General features: G+C 39.4%; 1 protein-coding gene across 1 annotated transcript in view; it reads left to right on the top strand.

The window, feature by feature from the left end:
- ecel1 (endothelin converting enzyme-like 1) overlaps nt 1–17,088 on the top strand; it is a 53,212-nt gene that overhangs the window by 893 nt on the left and 35,231 nt on the right. The window contains exons 2-7 of the mRNA XM_015050470.1: nt 7,064–7,232; nt 7,322–8,187; nt 10,098–10,166; nt 12,350–12,460; nt 12,555–12,647; nt 14,773–14,897. Coding sequence (XP_014905956.1) covers nt 7,342–8,187; nt 10,098–10,166; nt 12,350–12,460; nt 12,555–12,647; nt 14,773–14,897 — 1,244 coding nt within the window. The 5' untranslated portion in view covers nt 7,064–7,232; nt 7,322–7,341. The remainder of the gene's footprint in view (nt 1–7,063; nt 7,233–7,321; nt 8,188–10,097; nt 10,167–12,349; nt 12,461–12,554; nt 12,648–14,772; nt 14,898–17,088) is intronic.

Here is a 17,088-nt window from a genome sequence, read left to right as displayed (position 1 = left end):
CTGAATACACAAACAGATGGTTCTCTCCGCGTAATACTCAACCTTGTTTAAAGTTGACTGAAACCCCTTTACATCTCTCAAAGTTTGAACTTACAATTTTTAAACAGAAAATGTTAACTGGAACAAGAAATATTAAGTAAATGTTTAAAATATGCTGCCGAGTCAAAGAATAAACAGGCGCGTCAGAGTTAAAGTCCTCAGTAGGTGTGCGCTCTCACTTTTACTGCTGTTTAACTTCAATTTTAGATTATGTTCATAACCGAACTACGGTGATTAGAAATACATTTACCCAAAACGTTTGGTGTAATTATTAGCAGAACTGTTGTCAATTTTAAACAATACATCTAAATATTGATGCAGCATAAATAAAATTCTAACAAACTATTATTCTCATTTTGTTATCTGGTTGGTATTCTGTGTTAAAAGAGAAACAAAAAGCTGAGAGAAACATAAAAAACTGAAAGAAATGAGCTATTGTCATCTATATTGCCAGGGAGACTTGTAAATCTTTCCCCTGACAAGATGCGCTGTTCATTGGTATTGACTGGCTCAAGATTAAGGAGCTCAGCCAGCTACCAAATTTCACTTTTGAAACCAACTAAAGTGGATTCAAGCTTACATTCTTGTTCTAACACAAAAAAACCTGTCTCAATCACAAGTCTGCTGGAAGTTCAGTAAATTATTTTATACTTTCATATTAGAACCCATAAACACATAACAGTCTTAGCTTACTGTTCTCTGCTCGTTACCACAGTTGGTAACATGTTATTTAAGGTTTAGGCAAGATTTGTTATCAAAATGAGCAAGCTGGTGTTTTTAAAATTGAACAATTATCAGGTATTGCATTTAAAAACTGATATGCTTGATTGCATTTTAATTTTGACGACTAATATTTAATGCTGTCCAAAATTCATTCATTCATTTTTACAGTGTAACAACTGAGATCGGAGGCAGGTCGTGCACTTTCACAGAAAATAAAGGATGGATCAACAAAAGGGATTTGCATCAGTGTGGATTCAGAAGTGGCTACATTGTAAACAAAAGGACAGACTTGACTTCATTAACATAACTTACCGTTACTGTCAACCCTGATACGTCAATTATATTTTTCATATAAGAAATTATCTTCATCTAAGACATATTATCACTTTGGGTCTTCTAATAAAGTATCACAATCTGATGCTTGTCATTTTCAACTATTGTTATGTTATAATAAAAAAAGAGAGAATAATTGAACTATTAGAAATGCTTTAAATCACCTTGTGTGCAAGATTCAATACATGCATGCTTAAACAGCTCCGCAGAAGAAGTTCTGCTTGAGTACAACTCTAAGTAGGATGTTAGTACTCATGAGCAGTGTGTCCAAATGGGTAGCCCATACAAATGCAGCGCAGCGCTCTGCTGCAGCCTCTGGCGACTGGTGATAAGACTCGAGGGGGCTGACTTTCACTCTGAACCCTCCGAGTGTCGTAGCTATACTGCTCACGGGGAAAAGCTCGGTGACCATTTTGATTAAGGGATAATAAACCCATTTATAGAGGGCTTGCAGGTGATGCAACTTGGCGGAGAGAAGATAAAAGAAGAGGGTTGCTTCTAAGCCCTTATTTCTGGGTACCACAAAATATCATTACAAACTGCAGCAAAGAGAGAGCAACTTTTTTCTTTTCTCCTCACAGAAAACTTGCAGTTGCTGCTTGGAGTAAAACATGAGCATGATGTGTTCTGACCAGTGATTAGATGAAGAGTGGCAGAGTTATTATTAATGTATTAATATCATATAATCTGGGACTCTGCTGTGAAGAGTTAGCAGACAGTTTTAACCTCAACTGACTTTCATCATCAGAGTGAAATCTACGAGACCACAGGGAGCAGTTTGGATCTCATAAAGTCTCAGCTTCCCATGACTCCAAAGCGAAACCATAATCAGCTTCCATTTGCCAAGAACAAGTGATATTCTCATTTTAGGAATCTGAATTATGTGACAGGTAACCTTTATGATCTAAAAATTGTCATCCATCAAAAGTCTGTGTGACAGTGATGTGAACCTGGTGCTGCACAGATGTTTCTAAATTAAGCACGAATTGATACAACGTGATTCAGAACTTCAACCACCGTGATTATTAAAATAGCTTTTAACATTTCCATCCATATTTTACACATAAAGTTCGCTCTGTTTCTTGTTGAAGTTAAAGAAAACGTTTTCGTTTCTTCCCCAGTCGCAACTAGTTCTTGAGACATTTTGTCTGATCTTTGAGAAATTCATGAATTTGTTGCTCTCAGCTTTGCAACAATAAATCATTATTTTTTTGTCGCAGCAAATGACAGCCATACTGAGTTTTTAAGACCGAAAGCAATTTGTGTATCTGTTAAAAATTAAATAATGAATGAAACAGTTTGGATACACAACATGAAACTCTCACAATTCTTTTCATAAAGTTAAAATTACCTTTTTTTATTGCTTTTGCAAATAAAATACATTTTTATAAATAAACACTAGCTTTTAATCTGCAACCATTGTAAAATAAAATAACAGAATAAAAAATATTTTCTAATTATAAAATGGTTCTAATGCCAAAAATACATTCAAAAAATGCTTGTGCAGGTTTCTTGATTTTGATCAGATTTGTTCCAGACTCATTAAAGAAATGTGATACAGCTCTTTTGTTAAATGCCAGCGCTTCAAAGTGGAGCCCAAATTAACAGCTTTTATTGACTAAAACTCGTGGTATTATCGCAGTGTTTACAAGGTATTTGAATCTTGTCATTTTGTCAGTATTTCCATTTTCTCGTTAGTACCAAACTGAGGTGAGAGCAACGACAGCCGTGAGCGCTGGCCTGTTGCTGCTGCAAGTGACTCTGTTGCAAATTGGTCACAGATCCATACCTGCAATGCTTTGAGAGGTTTTCTCCTGCATTTTATCTGATTTATGGTGACTGCGAGAAGCTGTTGCACCACTTGCTCCATTGTTTAGTCAAGTGTATTTGTTCAAATTAAATGATAGAGAAAAAGCAGTATTTACTTACAAATGATAAAAAAGCATTATATTAGCTGTTGTTGCTGCTTGTTTTTCCCTACTCCTTCTTTTAATTAGTATAAATGCTCAACTAGGAGTTGGAATCAGGAGTCTATTTTATTTATTTATTTGGGTCAAACACTGAAAAGTTTGCAAATCATTGCAAATCATTGTGCTAATGGACTACTAATGGGTATTCATACATGAAGGAGGGTCAATGTAGTGTTAACGGGATCTCTGTTGCCCCTGAAAAGCCACACTTTATATCAATAAGTAACTGATGTATGGTGACTTTTTGACAACTGCTAAGGAGCTGTGCATCAGCTGTGCTGTATCAGTGCAGCACTTAAAGGTGCATGTGACAAGCGAGAGCGAGAAAGAGGGCGTGCATGTGTGAGTGTGCTGCTGCATTAGTTTAACTCTCAGATATTAGGCTCCGTCATGTTTGGTAAATAGCCATTTATCACGCAAACCTCTCACTGCGATGGTACCCACAAGATCCAATCCATTAGCCATACATTAAATGTCCACCCAGCGTGCGATCATCTGTTGTGTGTGCACGTGTGTCTCATAATTTATTATCACACTTAAGGAGTTGTGACACAGAGATGGTGTTTGCTAGAGGAGGGAAGTTGCACGGAGAGTCGGGTTGCTTCATATTTTGAATTGCAATCCAATTTCCTTCACATTATAGTGAAGAGAGGGCAGGAGTCTGTGTGAGTGGCTCTGCTTTCCTGGACCCAGAATGATTCTCATGGGGTGTGTGCATCTGTGTAACAATGCAGAAGATTGATGGATGATAGGGTGGAGTGATAATGACTCTCCACAGACACAGAATCCTTGAATCTCACTGAGTTTTCTTTCCTATTCTTCTCACTTTGATATACTCAGTTTATCCTGCTCTAGACTTTTCACCTGCAAGTCTGGAGCAGCGTTAGAATGATGTAAAGAGCAAGAGGTCACCACGGTTCCACAGGCTATGTACAGAAGATGAACAAAATCTGAGTGTAAGAAGGGAAGCCTTTGGCAGAAAGGGAAATTCCTCTGTGGTACTCAGAAATATGTCACTTTTATTGCCTAGTAAGCATTTTCTGATGTTTTATGATTGCTCTTAAAAGTTTGAAGTCATTCTCTGTAAAGTAAAATAATCATTTATTTGATTATGATAATCAGAAAAGGTCATTTTAGATACCAAAAAGCCATAAACATATTTTAAAGTCACATGCACATGGTTCCAAACTAAAAGCTAAAGGTATTTACAAAAGCAAAGACAGAAAAGCAAATCGTTGTTAGTAGTAAGAAAACGCTACATTTACACTCTGTGTAAAATGTGGTAAAATTGGAGATCTATTTTTAAATTAAAAATGACAAGTAGAGTTTCTTTCATTTTATGAGCCTTTGATTTAATTCATATATATAAATACGAGTTATATATGAATTATTGTGCCTTGTATTCATTTATTGTAAAGCACTTTAGTTAATGCAAAGCATTGTTGAAAGGTGCTAAATAAAGACTGTTATAAGTTTATTATAGGAGTAAAAGTAAATATCCTTATTTCCTGTATTTAGCTGTTAAATAATCCACTAATCTTACAGAGTTCATTATTATGCCTCATAGAATAAAACATGGGATCCACTTTTCCTTAGCTGTATTTTCCTTATCTTTATACAACACGTAAAAAAGTCAACCAACAGCTTGTAAAACAAATCAAGAGCTAGACCTGCATTCTCAGTGGTGATAGCAGGGATCAATTTTTACGAACTGCCTTCAGAGCTTTCAGCAAGTGGGTTTCCACACACACTAAGACACGCACGCACGCACGCACGCACGCACGCGCACACACACACACACACACACACACTTTCTTTAACAGTTGATTAACATAATGCATCATCCAGCACTTTCCACTAACATCAGCCATCCCAAAAAGTCTGTCCCTAATGAAGATAATGAAAACTATTTTTCCATTTTTTTTAATCCCCTGTTTCAAAATGCCTTAAAATTTTAAACTCCTTAAGTCTTAATTAGCTTAGGTGCCAAAAAAAGAAAACATCTCCAACTGTTTGTTTGTGATTATTAATTTAATCTACTAGGTCATTCTTTGAACATTGTCTTCTGTGGGACAGAATCATTTCCCTTTGTTGGAGAATTTGGGTCTTGCACAAGTAAGCTTAATAATACATCAAAAGAGAGAAGTATGAATTACATAAAGAACTTAAATTCTGCATTTAATGTTTGCAAATATTTGTGTAGTGTAGCTCAGACCTAATAAATGTTGCTCTTTTGCATGATTCCTAGCCTCTTTTACACCTGTTTAAATAAGAAATTTAGATTTTTGAACTGATGAAGGCTGGGTTATGAATAAGGGAAAAGAATGCAAGAATTATCTACAACTTTCATGTAAGTAGGGAAACACCTTATCAGATTTGCAGAACTGTATGCCCAAAGTCAGGATCTCACTTTTTGCACAATTCTACACAGGAGATTTTGCAGAGCAACCTGTGAATAAAGTGATACAAATATAATATTTTAGTGTGTAAGTTTTGCAAATATATTTCATTTTGCAAACAATACGCAGAGCTATGCTAATTGTTGAAAGTGCCTGACAATATTTTCAGTTGTACCTGTAATTCTAAGCAATTCCAAGAAAAACTTTATTACTTTGACTAAAACAGCTTGAAAAATAAAATAAATCACTGATTTAAAATATCTTACAAGTAAATGTATTAGAAAATAATTGTTGCAGACTAATTTACACTGAGATTATTGAAATATGATGGCATAAAATTCATTTAAGTCTTATGATGGAGTAGTTAAGAGTAAACCAAAAAGTATTATCTCCCTACCATGGATATTCATTGGCATACATCTCTACACTGGAAATGTGATTTTGCCCTTTTAAAGACAACATAAAAGGTTGTTGGTTGGGCTGGTTTTCTAGGAGAGGCCCTAGAAAACGACACTGGATCAAAGTAAAGGTTTCTGCTGTGCCTTTGGCAAGATCTGATCAACAGAAGAAAATTACAATACTGGCTTTTAAATTTAAGCCATAGAGGTTACAAAGCATTGAAAAACAATTAGTTCCTTAACTGAAGTATAATCAATCAACACATTAGAAATATTTTGAATTAAATCTCTGTCTCCATAAAGGTAGAGCTCAAATTCACACAAGAAAAACAACCATGCAGACACACATGCCTAACAGAGCTTGATGAACTGAAATGGGCTATCTTTGGTTTTAAAAATGTTGCACATATATCAAATATGATTGAAAAGAAATTTGCCTTTGGAATTTGACCCCTGAAATTAGGTTTCTGTCCCTTTAAGAAGCTTGTCCTCTTTGTGACTCTCCGACTTCAACACATCATTGCGACATTTCTCCATTAATAGTTTAGGAACATTCTTGGGAGCATTAGTCTGTTTGATCAGCTCAGCAGATGCACAGCTCCACCAGGCGTTTGCTTTCTGCTGCTGCCACTAGTCTGAAGGAGCTGAGCAAGCTACATGAAGGCGAATAAAAATTCCCATCCTTCATCCAATTAAACCAGGTCCTCGATGCATCCTGTTGTGAAAATGACCTATTTTTTTGTTTGTTTGTTTAATACCCCAAATAAGCAGCTTTGCTGGACTGATAAATGGCGGACAGGTTGAGAACATCTGTCTGTTCCTGTTGATGCGACAGAGGCAATAAAGTCTTGGTCCCCCTGCAGTAATATTAGTTTACATCAATTTGGACTGACATAAGTCAAGTTATGGTTATTGTAACACCTCTCCATGGCCCAGCTGATGCCCAGCTCTTTGCTCGCCATCTCCAGTGATCTGCAGGCAATTTTAAGTCACCCAAGGGATACTCTCTGTCCCCTGTGGGATGACTAGCACTAATCAATTGAGCAGCTTGAGCTGACAAACAGAGGCAGACAAAGAAGGGAAAGATGTGGCAAAACGGATGTTATTCTGTCATTCTCTGTTGTTGTGCTGTTGGATTCAATTTCCTATTTCTCTTGTGAGTTACAGCCCTCCTCTGTCTCATTTCTATTTTTATTGACAGGTGACCTGAAACTGATTGCCAAGGAGGAGGACGGGAGAACAAATGGAAGGACAGCAGAGAGAAAGTGAATAAGAAAGAGACCAGAAGCAGGACCAGGAGGTTTCCAGTCTCTTTCAATAAAGGGCTTTGACTTAAAGAGCAGACAGTGGGCATTACCAGAATAAAAAAGGTAGGCTTTAGACACATTTTAGTCATGAGGACATTATTCTAAAGGCAGAAAAAGTTAATATCCCAACTTTTTTCCCTTAAAACCTTCAGTTACTACCAGATCTTTTGTGATGGAGAAGACATACTCCCTAACTGCCCACTACGATGAGTTCCAGGAAATCAAATATGGCGGTCGCTACAGCAGCGACATCCTCAGCAATGGCATGACCCTTCACCTGGGGGGCAGCCTGGACCGCCATGTGGTCCGAGGGAGGGGCAACACCTGGTCAAACAGCCGAAACAAAGACCTGAGCAGCAGCAGCAGCGGGGGCCTTCCTCGCTGGAGTAGGAGGGAGAACTGCCTCCTGTCTGCGTTGGTCTTTGCTGCAGGCATGTGCCTCATCCTGGGGAGCATGCTGGCTCTCAAGTACATTTCACTTGACGACGCGGACTGCAGGCAGGACTGCCAACACAAACGCTCCCTTATGCGGGCGACTCGCTTCGTTCAGGCCAATATTGACATAACCATACAGCCTTGCCAGGACTTCTATTCCTTTGCCTGTGGAGGCTGGCTGAGGCGCCACGGTATCCCCGAAGACAAGCTCAGCTATGGCATCATCACAGCTATCGGCGAGCAAAACGAGGAGAAGCTGCAGCAGCTCCTTCTGGAGCCGGTTCAGAGACATGGGCCAGACTCCGCAGAGCGGAAGGTCAAGGAGTTTTATCGGTCCTGCATCAACATCAAGGATATTGACAAACTGGGGTCAAAACCCATGACAGAGGTGCTAGACAGCTGTGGAGGATGGGACCTGGAGGGAGCTCCATCGGGCCCTGCTGGGTGGGAGAGGGAGGACGCCCCCCAGAGGCCGGATTTTAATGAGCTGCTCTACAGGACGCAGGGGGTTTTTAGCACTGCCGTCTTCTTTTCCCTCACCGTCAATGTGGACGATAAAAACTCCTCCAGGAACGCCATCAGGGTGAGCTCAGAAAACTAATTAGGGTTTATAAATGGCTTATCTGTATTTGTCTGCTCTTGTCTTTTTATTGGCTCTTTAGAAACTTTAATAGCATAATCATCTACCTTATCAAGTCCTGCTGTCTTGAGAAAGCTCTGTTTAAAATGCATAATGTCATTTTTTTTGGCGAGGAAGGGAAAAGTTTACAAGTTTTATGGATCTCAGAATGTGACCTCTGTTCAGTGTAAGATTATCCAGTTCAGTCAGCATGATTACATTTTGATCCAGGGGTCGTAGGTAAAGTCCAGATCTCTTTTATAAAAATTGTGAAATCACCAATTAGCTTAGAATCAACAGCTAATTCTGATAAAAAATGTTAAACTCACAATTTCACGTCATGTTAATTGCAAATTCCCACACCACACGCTCATCGGGTTGTGTGTGTGTATAGAGAGCATGTCTGGGTAATGTTAGCCTAGAGCAGAGGTTCCCAAACTGTGGGGCGTGCCCCCTACAGGGGGCGCCGTGTCATTGCAGGGGGGGCGCGGGAAGCCGTCTGGATGAAAAAAACAAAAACATGACCACTGTATGCGCTGGATTTTTACCTTAGAATGGCCAACTCCCTGTTATTCCTATGTCAATTTGATACAGTAGAGGTTTCCATCCACACTTCCCATATTTGTGTCCTCTGTCACTTTTATCAGCAGTTAAAACAGTTTAGTCCGTTGTTAACATGTTGTAACCTGTTTTTCCGAGCCGCCTTTAAACGCAACATGAGCGCTACTCGCGCTGGGTTTACACCTGTGAAGGAGACCTGCTGCTGCTGTGCGGAGCTACGTAGGTTTGTGTTAGAATCACGGCAGCAAACCAGCAAAACGCAAATAACTTTTCACAGTTTTTCCCTCCAAACTAACCGACTGAGTTGAGTGAAGCTGTTGGATGCAGGTAATGTTAGCTAAAAGGTGACTAGCTAATATCAATACAGCACCTGAAGCCTAGCAAGTACCTTGTAGGCTACAGATGTTGGTGTCTATTTTCAGCTATGTACATTCATTTTGGCCCCAAAAATGTCGCCACCCCCTCCTCCACACGTGTCGTTTCAACCAGACAGCCATTTGTAATCCATAGGAGGGGGGCGCAGAAAATGTTTGGAAACCACTGGGGGGGCGCAGAAGAAAAAGTTTGGAAACCACTGGCCTAGAGGAACAGCCCTTTGAGCCAGTAAGACTAAAAATGTGTGATGTAAGGTCAGCATATTCGCCAGTTATTAAATTAGTCAACAAAACAATGCAGTTTAAGAAGTAATTCCTTTCTTAACTCAAGATAAATGTCTCAAACAATAAAAACAGGCTCGGGTAGTCGTATCTGGGCTCATTGTCATAGCTTATGCTAATTTTCGCCTTACTAAATCAGCTTGACACCACTTCAACTTTGACATACATCACTTTGTAGAAAAATGGTGTTTTATTAACATGAAACTTCGTTCAATGAGACTTACACCCCTGGTGATGTGTAATTTTGATCCAGTCACATTTTGAATACGTTATAATGAGCGATTATTAAATCTCAGAGTTCATAGGCAAATGAATTGGAGTGGGAAAACTGAAGGGTTAAATTAACCTGAAAATAACACAACAACCAAAATCCACAAATCATGTTTTCCACAATAAACTGCAAAGTCTTTATCTTGGCTGATGTGTGAAAATAAGAGTTGGTTAACTGTGTGAATTATTAATTAAATGTTATGAATAATTCTGACATTAGGCATTCAGTGTGTTGAATGACAAGTTGGCGTTACAGCTAAGCTTTCAGTCATTGACTAGATCTGAATGTGCATCCATGGTGTACATTACAGGGAGACATAGAGGAAAACATACTTAAATTTACATCAAATTGAATTCTTAACTTTTTATTTTTCCGTGCTTTTGCAGATTGATCAAGAGGGACTGACTCTGCCAGAGCGAAGCCTCTACCTCGGTCAGGATGAGGATAGTGTGAAGGTGAACAAAGTTCAGTGGTCTTGCCTCTTTTTTATGCCATCCCTGTCATCTTTTCCCCTCATTTTAATCCCTTCATTTCACCTATTTTAGTCCCTTAGTTTGCTCAAATTACTCATTCACAGTGCCTCTCAAAAGTATTCATTTGAAACATCAACATTTTTACATTTTGTCTCTTCACACACACAAACTTCAATGCATTTTACTGCTTTTCAGTGACAGACTAACATAATTGCATAATTACAACATGGAAGAAAAAATGTCCCATTGTTTAAAAATCTGAAAAGCTTGACTTACATATGTTTTATCCTCCTTTATTCTGATATATTTTTAGAAAATGAGAAGCAACCAACACAAACATTATCTTCTGGTTTGTGTCACTTCACATCTAAGGGTGTTCTCACACCTGGTAGTCCAGTTGACTTGGTTCGATTGGGAACCAAAATTGCAACATTTGTTAAATTTTCAGCTGGCAAAGTTTGCTTTCACACTGCACCTTGAAATTAATCTCTGAAGAAGGCATGAGTCCAACTTCCTTTTTTAAGAAATGTAAATAAAACTGGAGTGGAATTAGATTTTAGCGTTTGTAGGATTTCTCTTTTATCTTTGGTAAAAGGCCACAAGCCATTTCTCATGCCAGCACTACACATCTGCATTTGTTTTGGTTGTTTTTACCTAGAATTTGCAGCACTACAAATCCTATTTGCTTGCCATTCATATTATGCATTTCAACTGTACCAGAGTTCCCTTCAACCAAACCAAGACTTTGGTTTCTAAGAGGACCAGAGTTTGCTTTCACACTTCCCCGACCGAATCAGACTTTCTAGGCAAACAACCAGAGTTTGATTTAAGCAGGCTAAACAGGGCTGGAGTGAACTAATGACAGATAAAGGTTGGGATGTTCAAGAAAGACATGCAGGGAGACTATGTCCACTTCCTGACATCGCAGGAACAGGTTCAGGTAAAGTAGGATGTTTGTTGACTTTAAGCTCTTTGTAAGAATCCTGAATTGTTGTGATAGCCTCAGTGTTGGATAACAGCTCATCTTCATTCAGAACCAATTTTGTATCGCAGATGTCAATAGCTTCTCAAAGGGAAGTTATACAGCACAATAAATTGGTAAATGCTTTAAGCAGGGAGTGAAAAAGAGTAAAATAAAAATAATCACACTGCTCTTGGCGTCTGTCTGCTTTATTCAAACCAACATGGAGGGCTCTTCCACTGCATCTGCCTTGTGCACAAGTTGCATAGTCACAAATCTCCCAGAACCCCCAGCGTTCATACCGAGTGGGTCGTGTTTATGCTAGAGCCTGTCTGCTTTATGTGAGTGCAGGATCCTCCCCCAGTCCTGTCCTTTCTTTGGCTGACAGAGATCTCTTGGTTTGCTTCAAGGAATCATTACCTACTGTGGCAGCTTAAAACTCAACAGCTCAGTTCATCTCTCTACATCTTGTCAAGTCCTGAATTCCTTCCTAACTCTCCTATCACCCGGTATCCTGCACACACATTTCCGTCTGGTAAAAACCACTGCCTTAATTCAAAGCAACCACATAACATAATTATGAACAAATAACATAAACATTCAGGTTGGGGACGCATCAAATCCAACTTATGAGTAGGAGAAGGAGCGCCATTGTTGCAGGTGATTCTACAAAGTGTTGAGTTGGGCAGCTGACTATAAATACATAAAAGTCTTATTATATATAGGAGAAGTTTTTTTAAACAAAAATAAACAGTGAGTAATTTTTTTTCTCCACTTCAAAATTTAGCTGGCTTTAAACAACATTCCAAATAAATACAGAGAGGCTGGTGATCCCATTATAACAAATTGTGAAAAAAATGAGAGCTGCAGGAAAACTAAGAGTTCCTTCTCCACTCTTTCTTGACCTCCTGACCTCACCTGTAATATTTATCGCTGTTTTTGTAACTGGCCTTGATTGTTTTCCCTGCTGCCCCTCATTCAACCATTTCCCCCTAAATCCTCTCTGCCTTTACTCACCCCTCCATCTGGCCCACTTCACTCTCCCCTCGTCCTTCTTCATCAACCCACCTGTTTTCTTCAGCCACCCACAGTGCTTTTGTTATCCCTTCCACTTTGCCACATGTCACCATCGCCACCAGTCATTACTGGTGCTGTCGCCGTGGCACCTCCTGTCCGTCAGCGCTGATGTCACTGTATTTCCCAGATCCTGGCAGCGTACAAAGCCCTGATGGAGCGCCTGCTGAGCATGCTGGGCGCTCACAATGCCACACAGAAGTCCAAGGAGATTATAGAGCTGGAGACCCAACTGGCCAATGTGAGCTGAAAGAGCGCAGCCTTTTGCACATGTTCAATCATGCATGCTGGTGCTTGTGCATATGCATTGTTTAACCATGTGTTTCTTTCAACAGATAACTGTGTCGGAGTACGATGACCAAAGGAAAGACATCAGCACAATGTACAACCGAATCACCCTTAGGCAGCTGCAGCGCATCGCACCTAGCGTGAGCGCACCACACACACACGCACACATGCACGCACGCATGGAAACACACACACTCACACACACACACACACACACACACACACACAGACAAGGCATTTATATAACATACTGCAGGAAAAACGTATTTGTCTCCTGTTTTTCTTTTTTTTCCTTTTTTGTCATGCAACATTTTCAGATCAGCTTTGTTTTTTAATCACAGATAGCATGAGTAAATACGAAATGCAGTTCTCAAATGAGGATTTTATTAATTTCGAGAAAAAAAGCTACTCAAACTAACCAAGCCTTATGGTTTAAGGCACAATAGCCCTATTGGGTTATCGTCATCTGATATTTAAATTATAGTGTATATCTGAATAAACAATAAAACAAAAAGGTTTTTCAGATGGGGAATCATTTTTCACAGCACTGTACGCATACAGATGTTTTTGACAAAAACTTACGTAATGGATTAAAATTTGAGTTCCAGCAGAGCATTTTGGGCAGTGATGTTAGTGTGTGTGGCTAAGAAACAATGAAACAGTGAACACACAGAAAGAGAGACGCCTTAGAAGCTCTCAAAAGCTGAAGCAGGGAAGCAGATTGAGATGCAGATTGAAAGAAAATGTTCAAGAAACAGAGAAAAATGAGGACACATTGGGGGGTATTCACAGAAATGGAGAGAAGTAGGAGGAAAGGAACAGGAGGTAAAGGTTAGGAGAAAAACAGCGGGAGAGGAAGGAGGAGGAGTCTCTTGAGGTGTCTCTCCTTGCTTGGAAAGGATGGATGAAAGTTGACTTGGAAGAAATGGAAACTGGGCAAAAGATACAGAGCTGATCTTAAGAAGATCAGCAAACAACAGCTGCAATAAAAACTTTGCAAAGGCTTAACTCAAGTGTCAATAAAGGGGGTGTGAGAGAGCGTGACTGTTGTGTAGCAGATTGGATGATGTTTCTTAAAGGCAATTTGTCGCAGCAATTTATTCGGAATGAATTACTAGTTCCTCGCTGCTGCCTCATTAACTGGCCAGGTTGGTCTTCTCAGTAGCGAGTCTGCAGCAGACTGATACGCTAACTCTCCTGTGTATTGTATATGTATATTGTAAAACGGAGTTACATTAAAAGCAGTGTTGGGGGACACTTCAAAGGTGGCGAGTAATGGCTGTGAATGCTTTGAAAATAGGGGGAAGAGTTCAGGGTTTTTTTTCCCTCATCTTACAAAAGCTGAGTGACAGCTTGAGGCAGCAAGTAGAGCAAGAAGGGATAGTATTTTATGCTATTATAAAAAACTACATCGCTGTCGCTGGCATCTTTTAAAGAACAAAAATAATCTGGGAGAACACAATGATGCAAAAATATCCTGGAAGTAGAAAGCGGTCATGCCTGTTATGTTACATCTTTAAACAGAAAGGACTGGATAAAAAAATAAATAAAACCAAAGCTCTGATCAGTGGGAAAATGCCTGGTTAGCAGTAAAGGGGGCATTGTGGCAAAACATCGTTGACATTTTTACCTCACTTTGAACACATCGTGTTGAGGTTTTCTGAAGCAGAGCAGATTAAGATCAGCTGTTGATAATCACCAATCAGAATGTGGCCGATTTCTGTTTTTTGGAAAGCTTTGTTTTACAATACCAATTTTACATGATTCTGATTTATCAGCAACTGTCTTCTGACCACTTCAACCTCAGACGCTGTGAGCTTTCAAAGGTGCCATGCGCCGTTATTAATTATGCATATTAGGAGCAGAGTGGATGTAATGTTGCATATGCGGGAGCGCACTAGCTCCAAAATAGGGTTCAACCTTTTTAAAAACAAAAGCACAACAATTAACTTTCATTAGCTTCTCAGATGAGCAATTAGCACAGTTAGTAAGGATATTATGAAAACCCCAGACTCCATGTGCATGTGAAGAACCAGAATCTGCTTTGTTGTGTTTGAAGCTTTGAACAGGTTTTGAAATGCTGACATCACACAGACATAAAGTGTAAATATAATTTAGAGGAATTAAAATGTACAGCCACCACTTAATGACCAATTTGACCGCAATGTTTTACATGACTGTAAATAAATGCAGCCAGTAAGGTCTTTAATGAAAGTCGCTTTTTTTTTTTTAGGGAAAGTAAGACTTTTGGGTTTTCTTCCACAGCTTCACTGGAAGCGATTGTTGGACCGAATTTTCCACGACAACTTCTCTGAAGACGAAGAGATTGTAGTGCTTGCTACTGATTACATACAGAAAGTCTCTGACATCATCAAGAACACTTCAAAGAGGTGAGGAAAGTTAAAGAAGTCCTAAGTGTGGAGCCAGGGTGGGGGAGAGTACGATGATGGTAGGGAAGTGTATGGAAAAATTGATTTCATTAGACTCATTCAATTTAAAGTTGGGTTGTTTTGTTTGTGTGTGTGTGTGTGTGTGTGTGTGTGTGTGGGCTGCCTGTGGTTGAGGCCTGTCACTGGCGTTTGGAGCACAACAGCAGTCACCAGATGTATAGATTAACTTTTTAGTGCTGCTGTGCATGTATTTGTGTATATATTCGTGTTTGTGTGTGTTTGGAGAGAGTCACTGTTGGGTGAACTTCCAGTTCTACTGCAGCTGATTATTATTGATCTGCACCCACACCTTCCACACCTCCTGCAGTCCCAGACAGAGGCACATGAACAGACCCCCGTGCATGTACACACTTTCACCTCCTTCTTCTTCTTGACAGACTTCAGGGGAGGCCTTAGAGGGCTGCTGCACGTCAGGGTGTGTGTTTCAGCCAGTGACAGCTCGCCGATAGTCACTCTGCTCCACACATACACACAATGGCTCTCAGCCCCCATGCATGGCTGACTGGCTGCATGACTGGCGGGTGGATTTCTTGCTTGTCATTTCTGTCTGAGGCAGGATGCATGTCCGTGTAACAACATAACCGCTTTAGACATTTTGGTAATTTCATGAATGGCCGGTTCATGACGCTACCGTCTCATTTAGTCCTGCCATTCCTTCACCTCCTCTCAGTGATTCAACCATACCTCCAAATGTTTTATCCTGCAACTTCTGATTGATTTTATGCAAATCTGGGGCTGGATAACATATTGATTGCTTATACACAAGATATATAATCAATTTACCAGAAACATTTCCACTTAAAGTCATGGTATGAAATTGCAAATTGACAAAAGTCAGACTATGGCTGGAGATGACTGATGGCTTTTGTTGGTGGAAGCTAAACTAATCAGCTAATGCAGTAATAGATTACCTTATCAGAGTGATCAATGGAAAAAGTTCTTTGTTGAGCTGTGGGCTCTCAGTGGTTTTCTGAGGATGAAATACCCCAAACTGGTGCCAGGGATTGTTTGCTTGGTTTCTGTTCTTGCCCACTAATCAGTCGCATTTTCACACTCAGCAGTGCTTTAAAAATTAACATAAAATTCTGAAAACTCACCCAACAAGTCAAGGTTGTGAATTGTCTTACTGTCCAGTTCATTCTAATGTGATTGTTGCTTTAAAAAAAATGTGTGTTTTGGAATATGTTTTTGTAATTAAAGACAAAAACTGTATAGTTAGGACAAATAATTGTAAGAGCAGTCTGAGATTTAAAAATAAAAAGGATAATAGGCAAACTGTATCAAATATTTATGCTTTGTGAGTTAAGAATTGGACAATGGATAATGAAGTAAACAATATTAATTTTGAAGATTGCTGACACCAATTGCAGACATGTGTCTCTTACCTGACATGGGTTTTAAAAAGCGAGAACTGTCCCCTAAATCTTCCTGCTAAGGTGGCAGAGACACAGGTCACTGGACATTTAGCCGTTCTTCACCTGCACCAGGAACCATAACTCAGATTTCTGCAGTGATCATTCATCTGCACTTTGATACCTGGAATGAGCAGATCTATTTCAAAAAGGTCAGTGTGGTTATCATTGCGTTTTGAAATGTCAGCTGACTAATTTGCCTAATCTTTGCAGATAACAAAGACCAGCAGAAACCTTTGGTGTCTGAAAAGGTTTCCAAACGATTTTGTCACAATCAGCTTGAGTCTTTTGCTCACGATCAACTTCCTTCTTGCTAAACATATGAACTTGTAGGGAAATTAATAAATACAGATTAATATTCACTGTTAATAAAATGTGCTGTTTCACCAATATTTTTGCTTTGCTGTGTGTTTTGGATCTCTTTATGCTTTCTGAAGAAAGAATCTGATTGCTTCTTGTCCTTGACTATGTAACCTCTGAGCTCATCTGATCTGGTCCCTCTCTGGCCTCGTTTACACTGAGCTATAGTTTAGATCAGGCCTAACCTGTCCGAACCCAATCTGATCTGACTACTTAGCTTTAATTATAGATCCAAGCTCAAGGTAAACCAGGCATATTATATTAATTACAACAGTTTGTTTAGAGCATAACTTGAGTAAACAGTGTAACTTCTGGTGTTTTTAGCTTTTGTTTTACATCTTCCAACTCCATCTTGTCAC

The sequence above is a fragment of the Poecilia latipinna genome, unplaced genomic scaffold (assembly GCF_001443285.1).
Source record: "Poecilia latipinna isolate Pla-1442-1.1 unplaced genomic scaffold, P_latipinna-1.0 Scaffold992, whole genome shotgun sequence".
Taxonomy (NCBI): domain Eukaryota; kingdom Metazoa; phylum Chordata; class Actinopteri; order Cyprinodontiformes; family Poeciliidae; genus Poecilia; species Poecilia latipinna.
The sequence above is the reverse complement of the archived record's forward strand: the minus strand, read 5'-3'. Positions and strand labels throughout refer to the sequence as shown.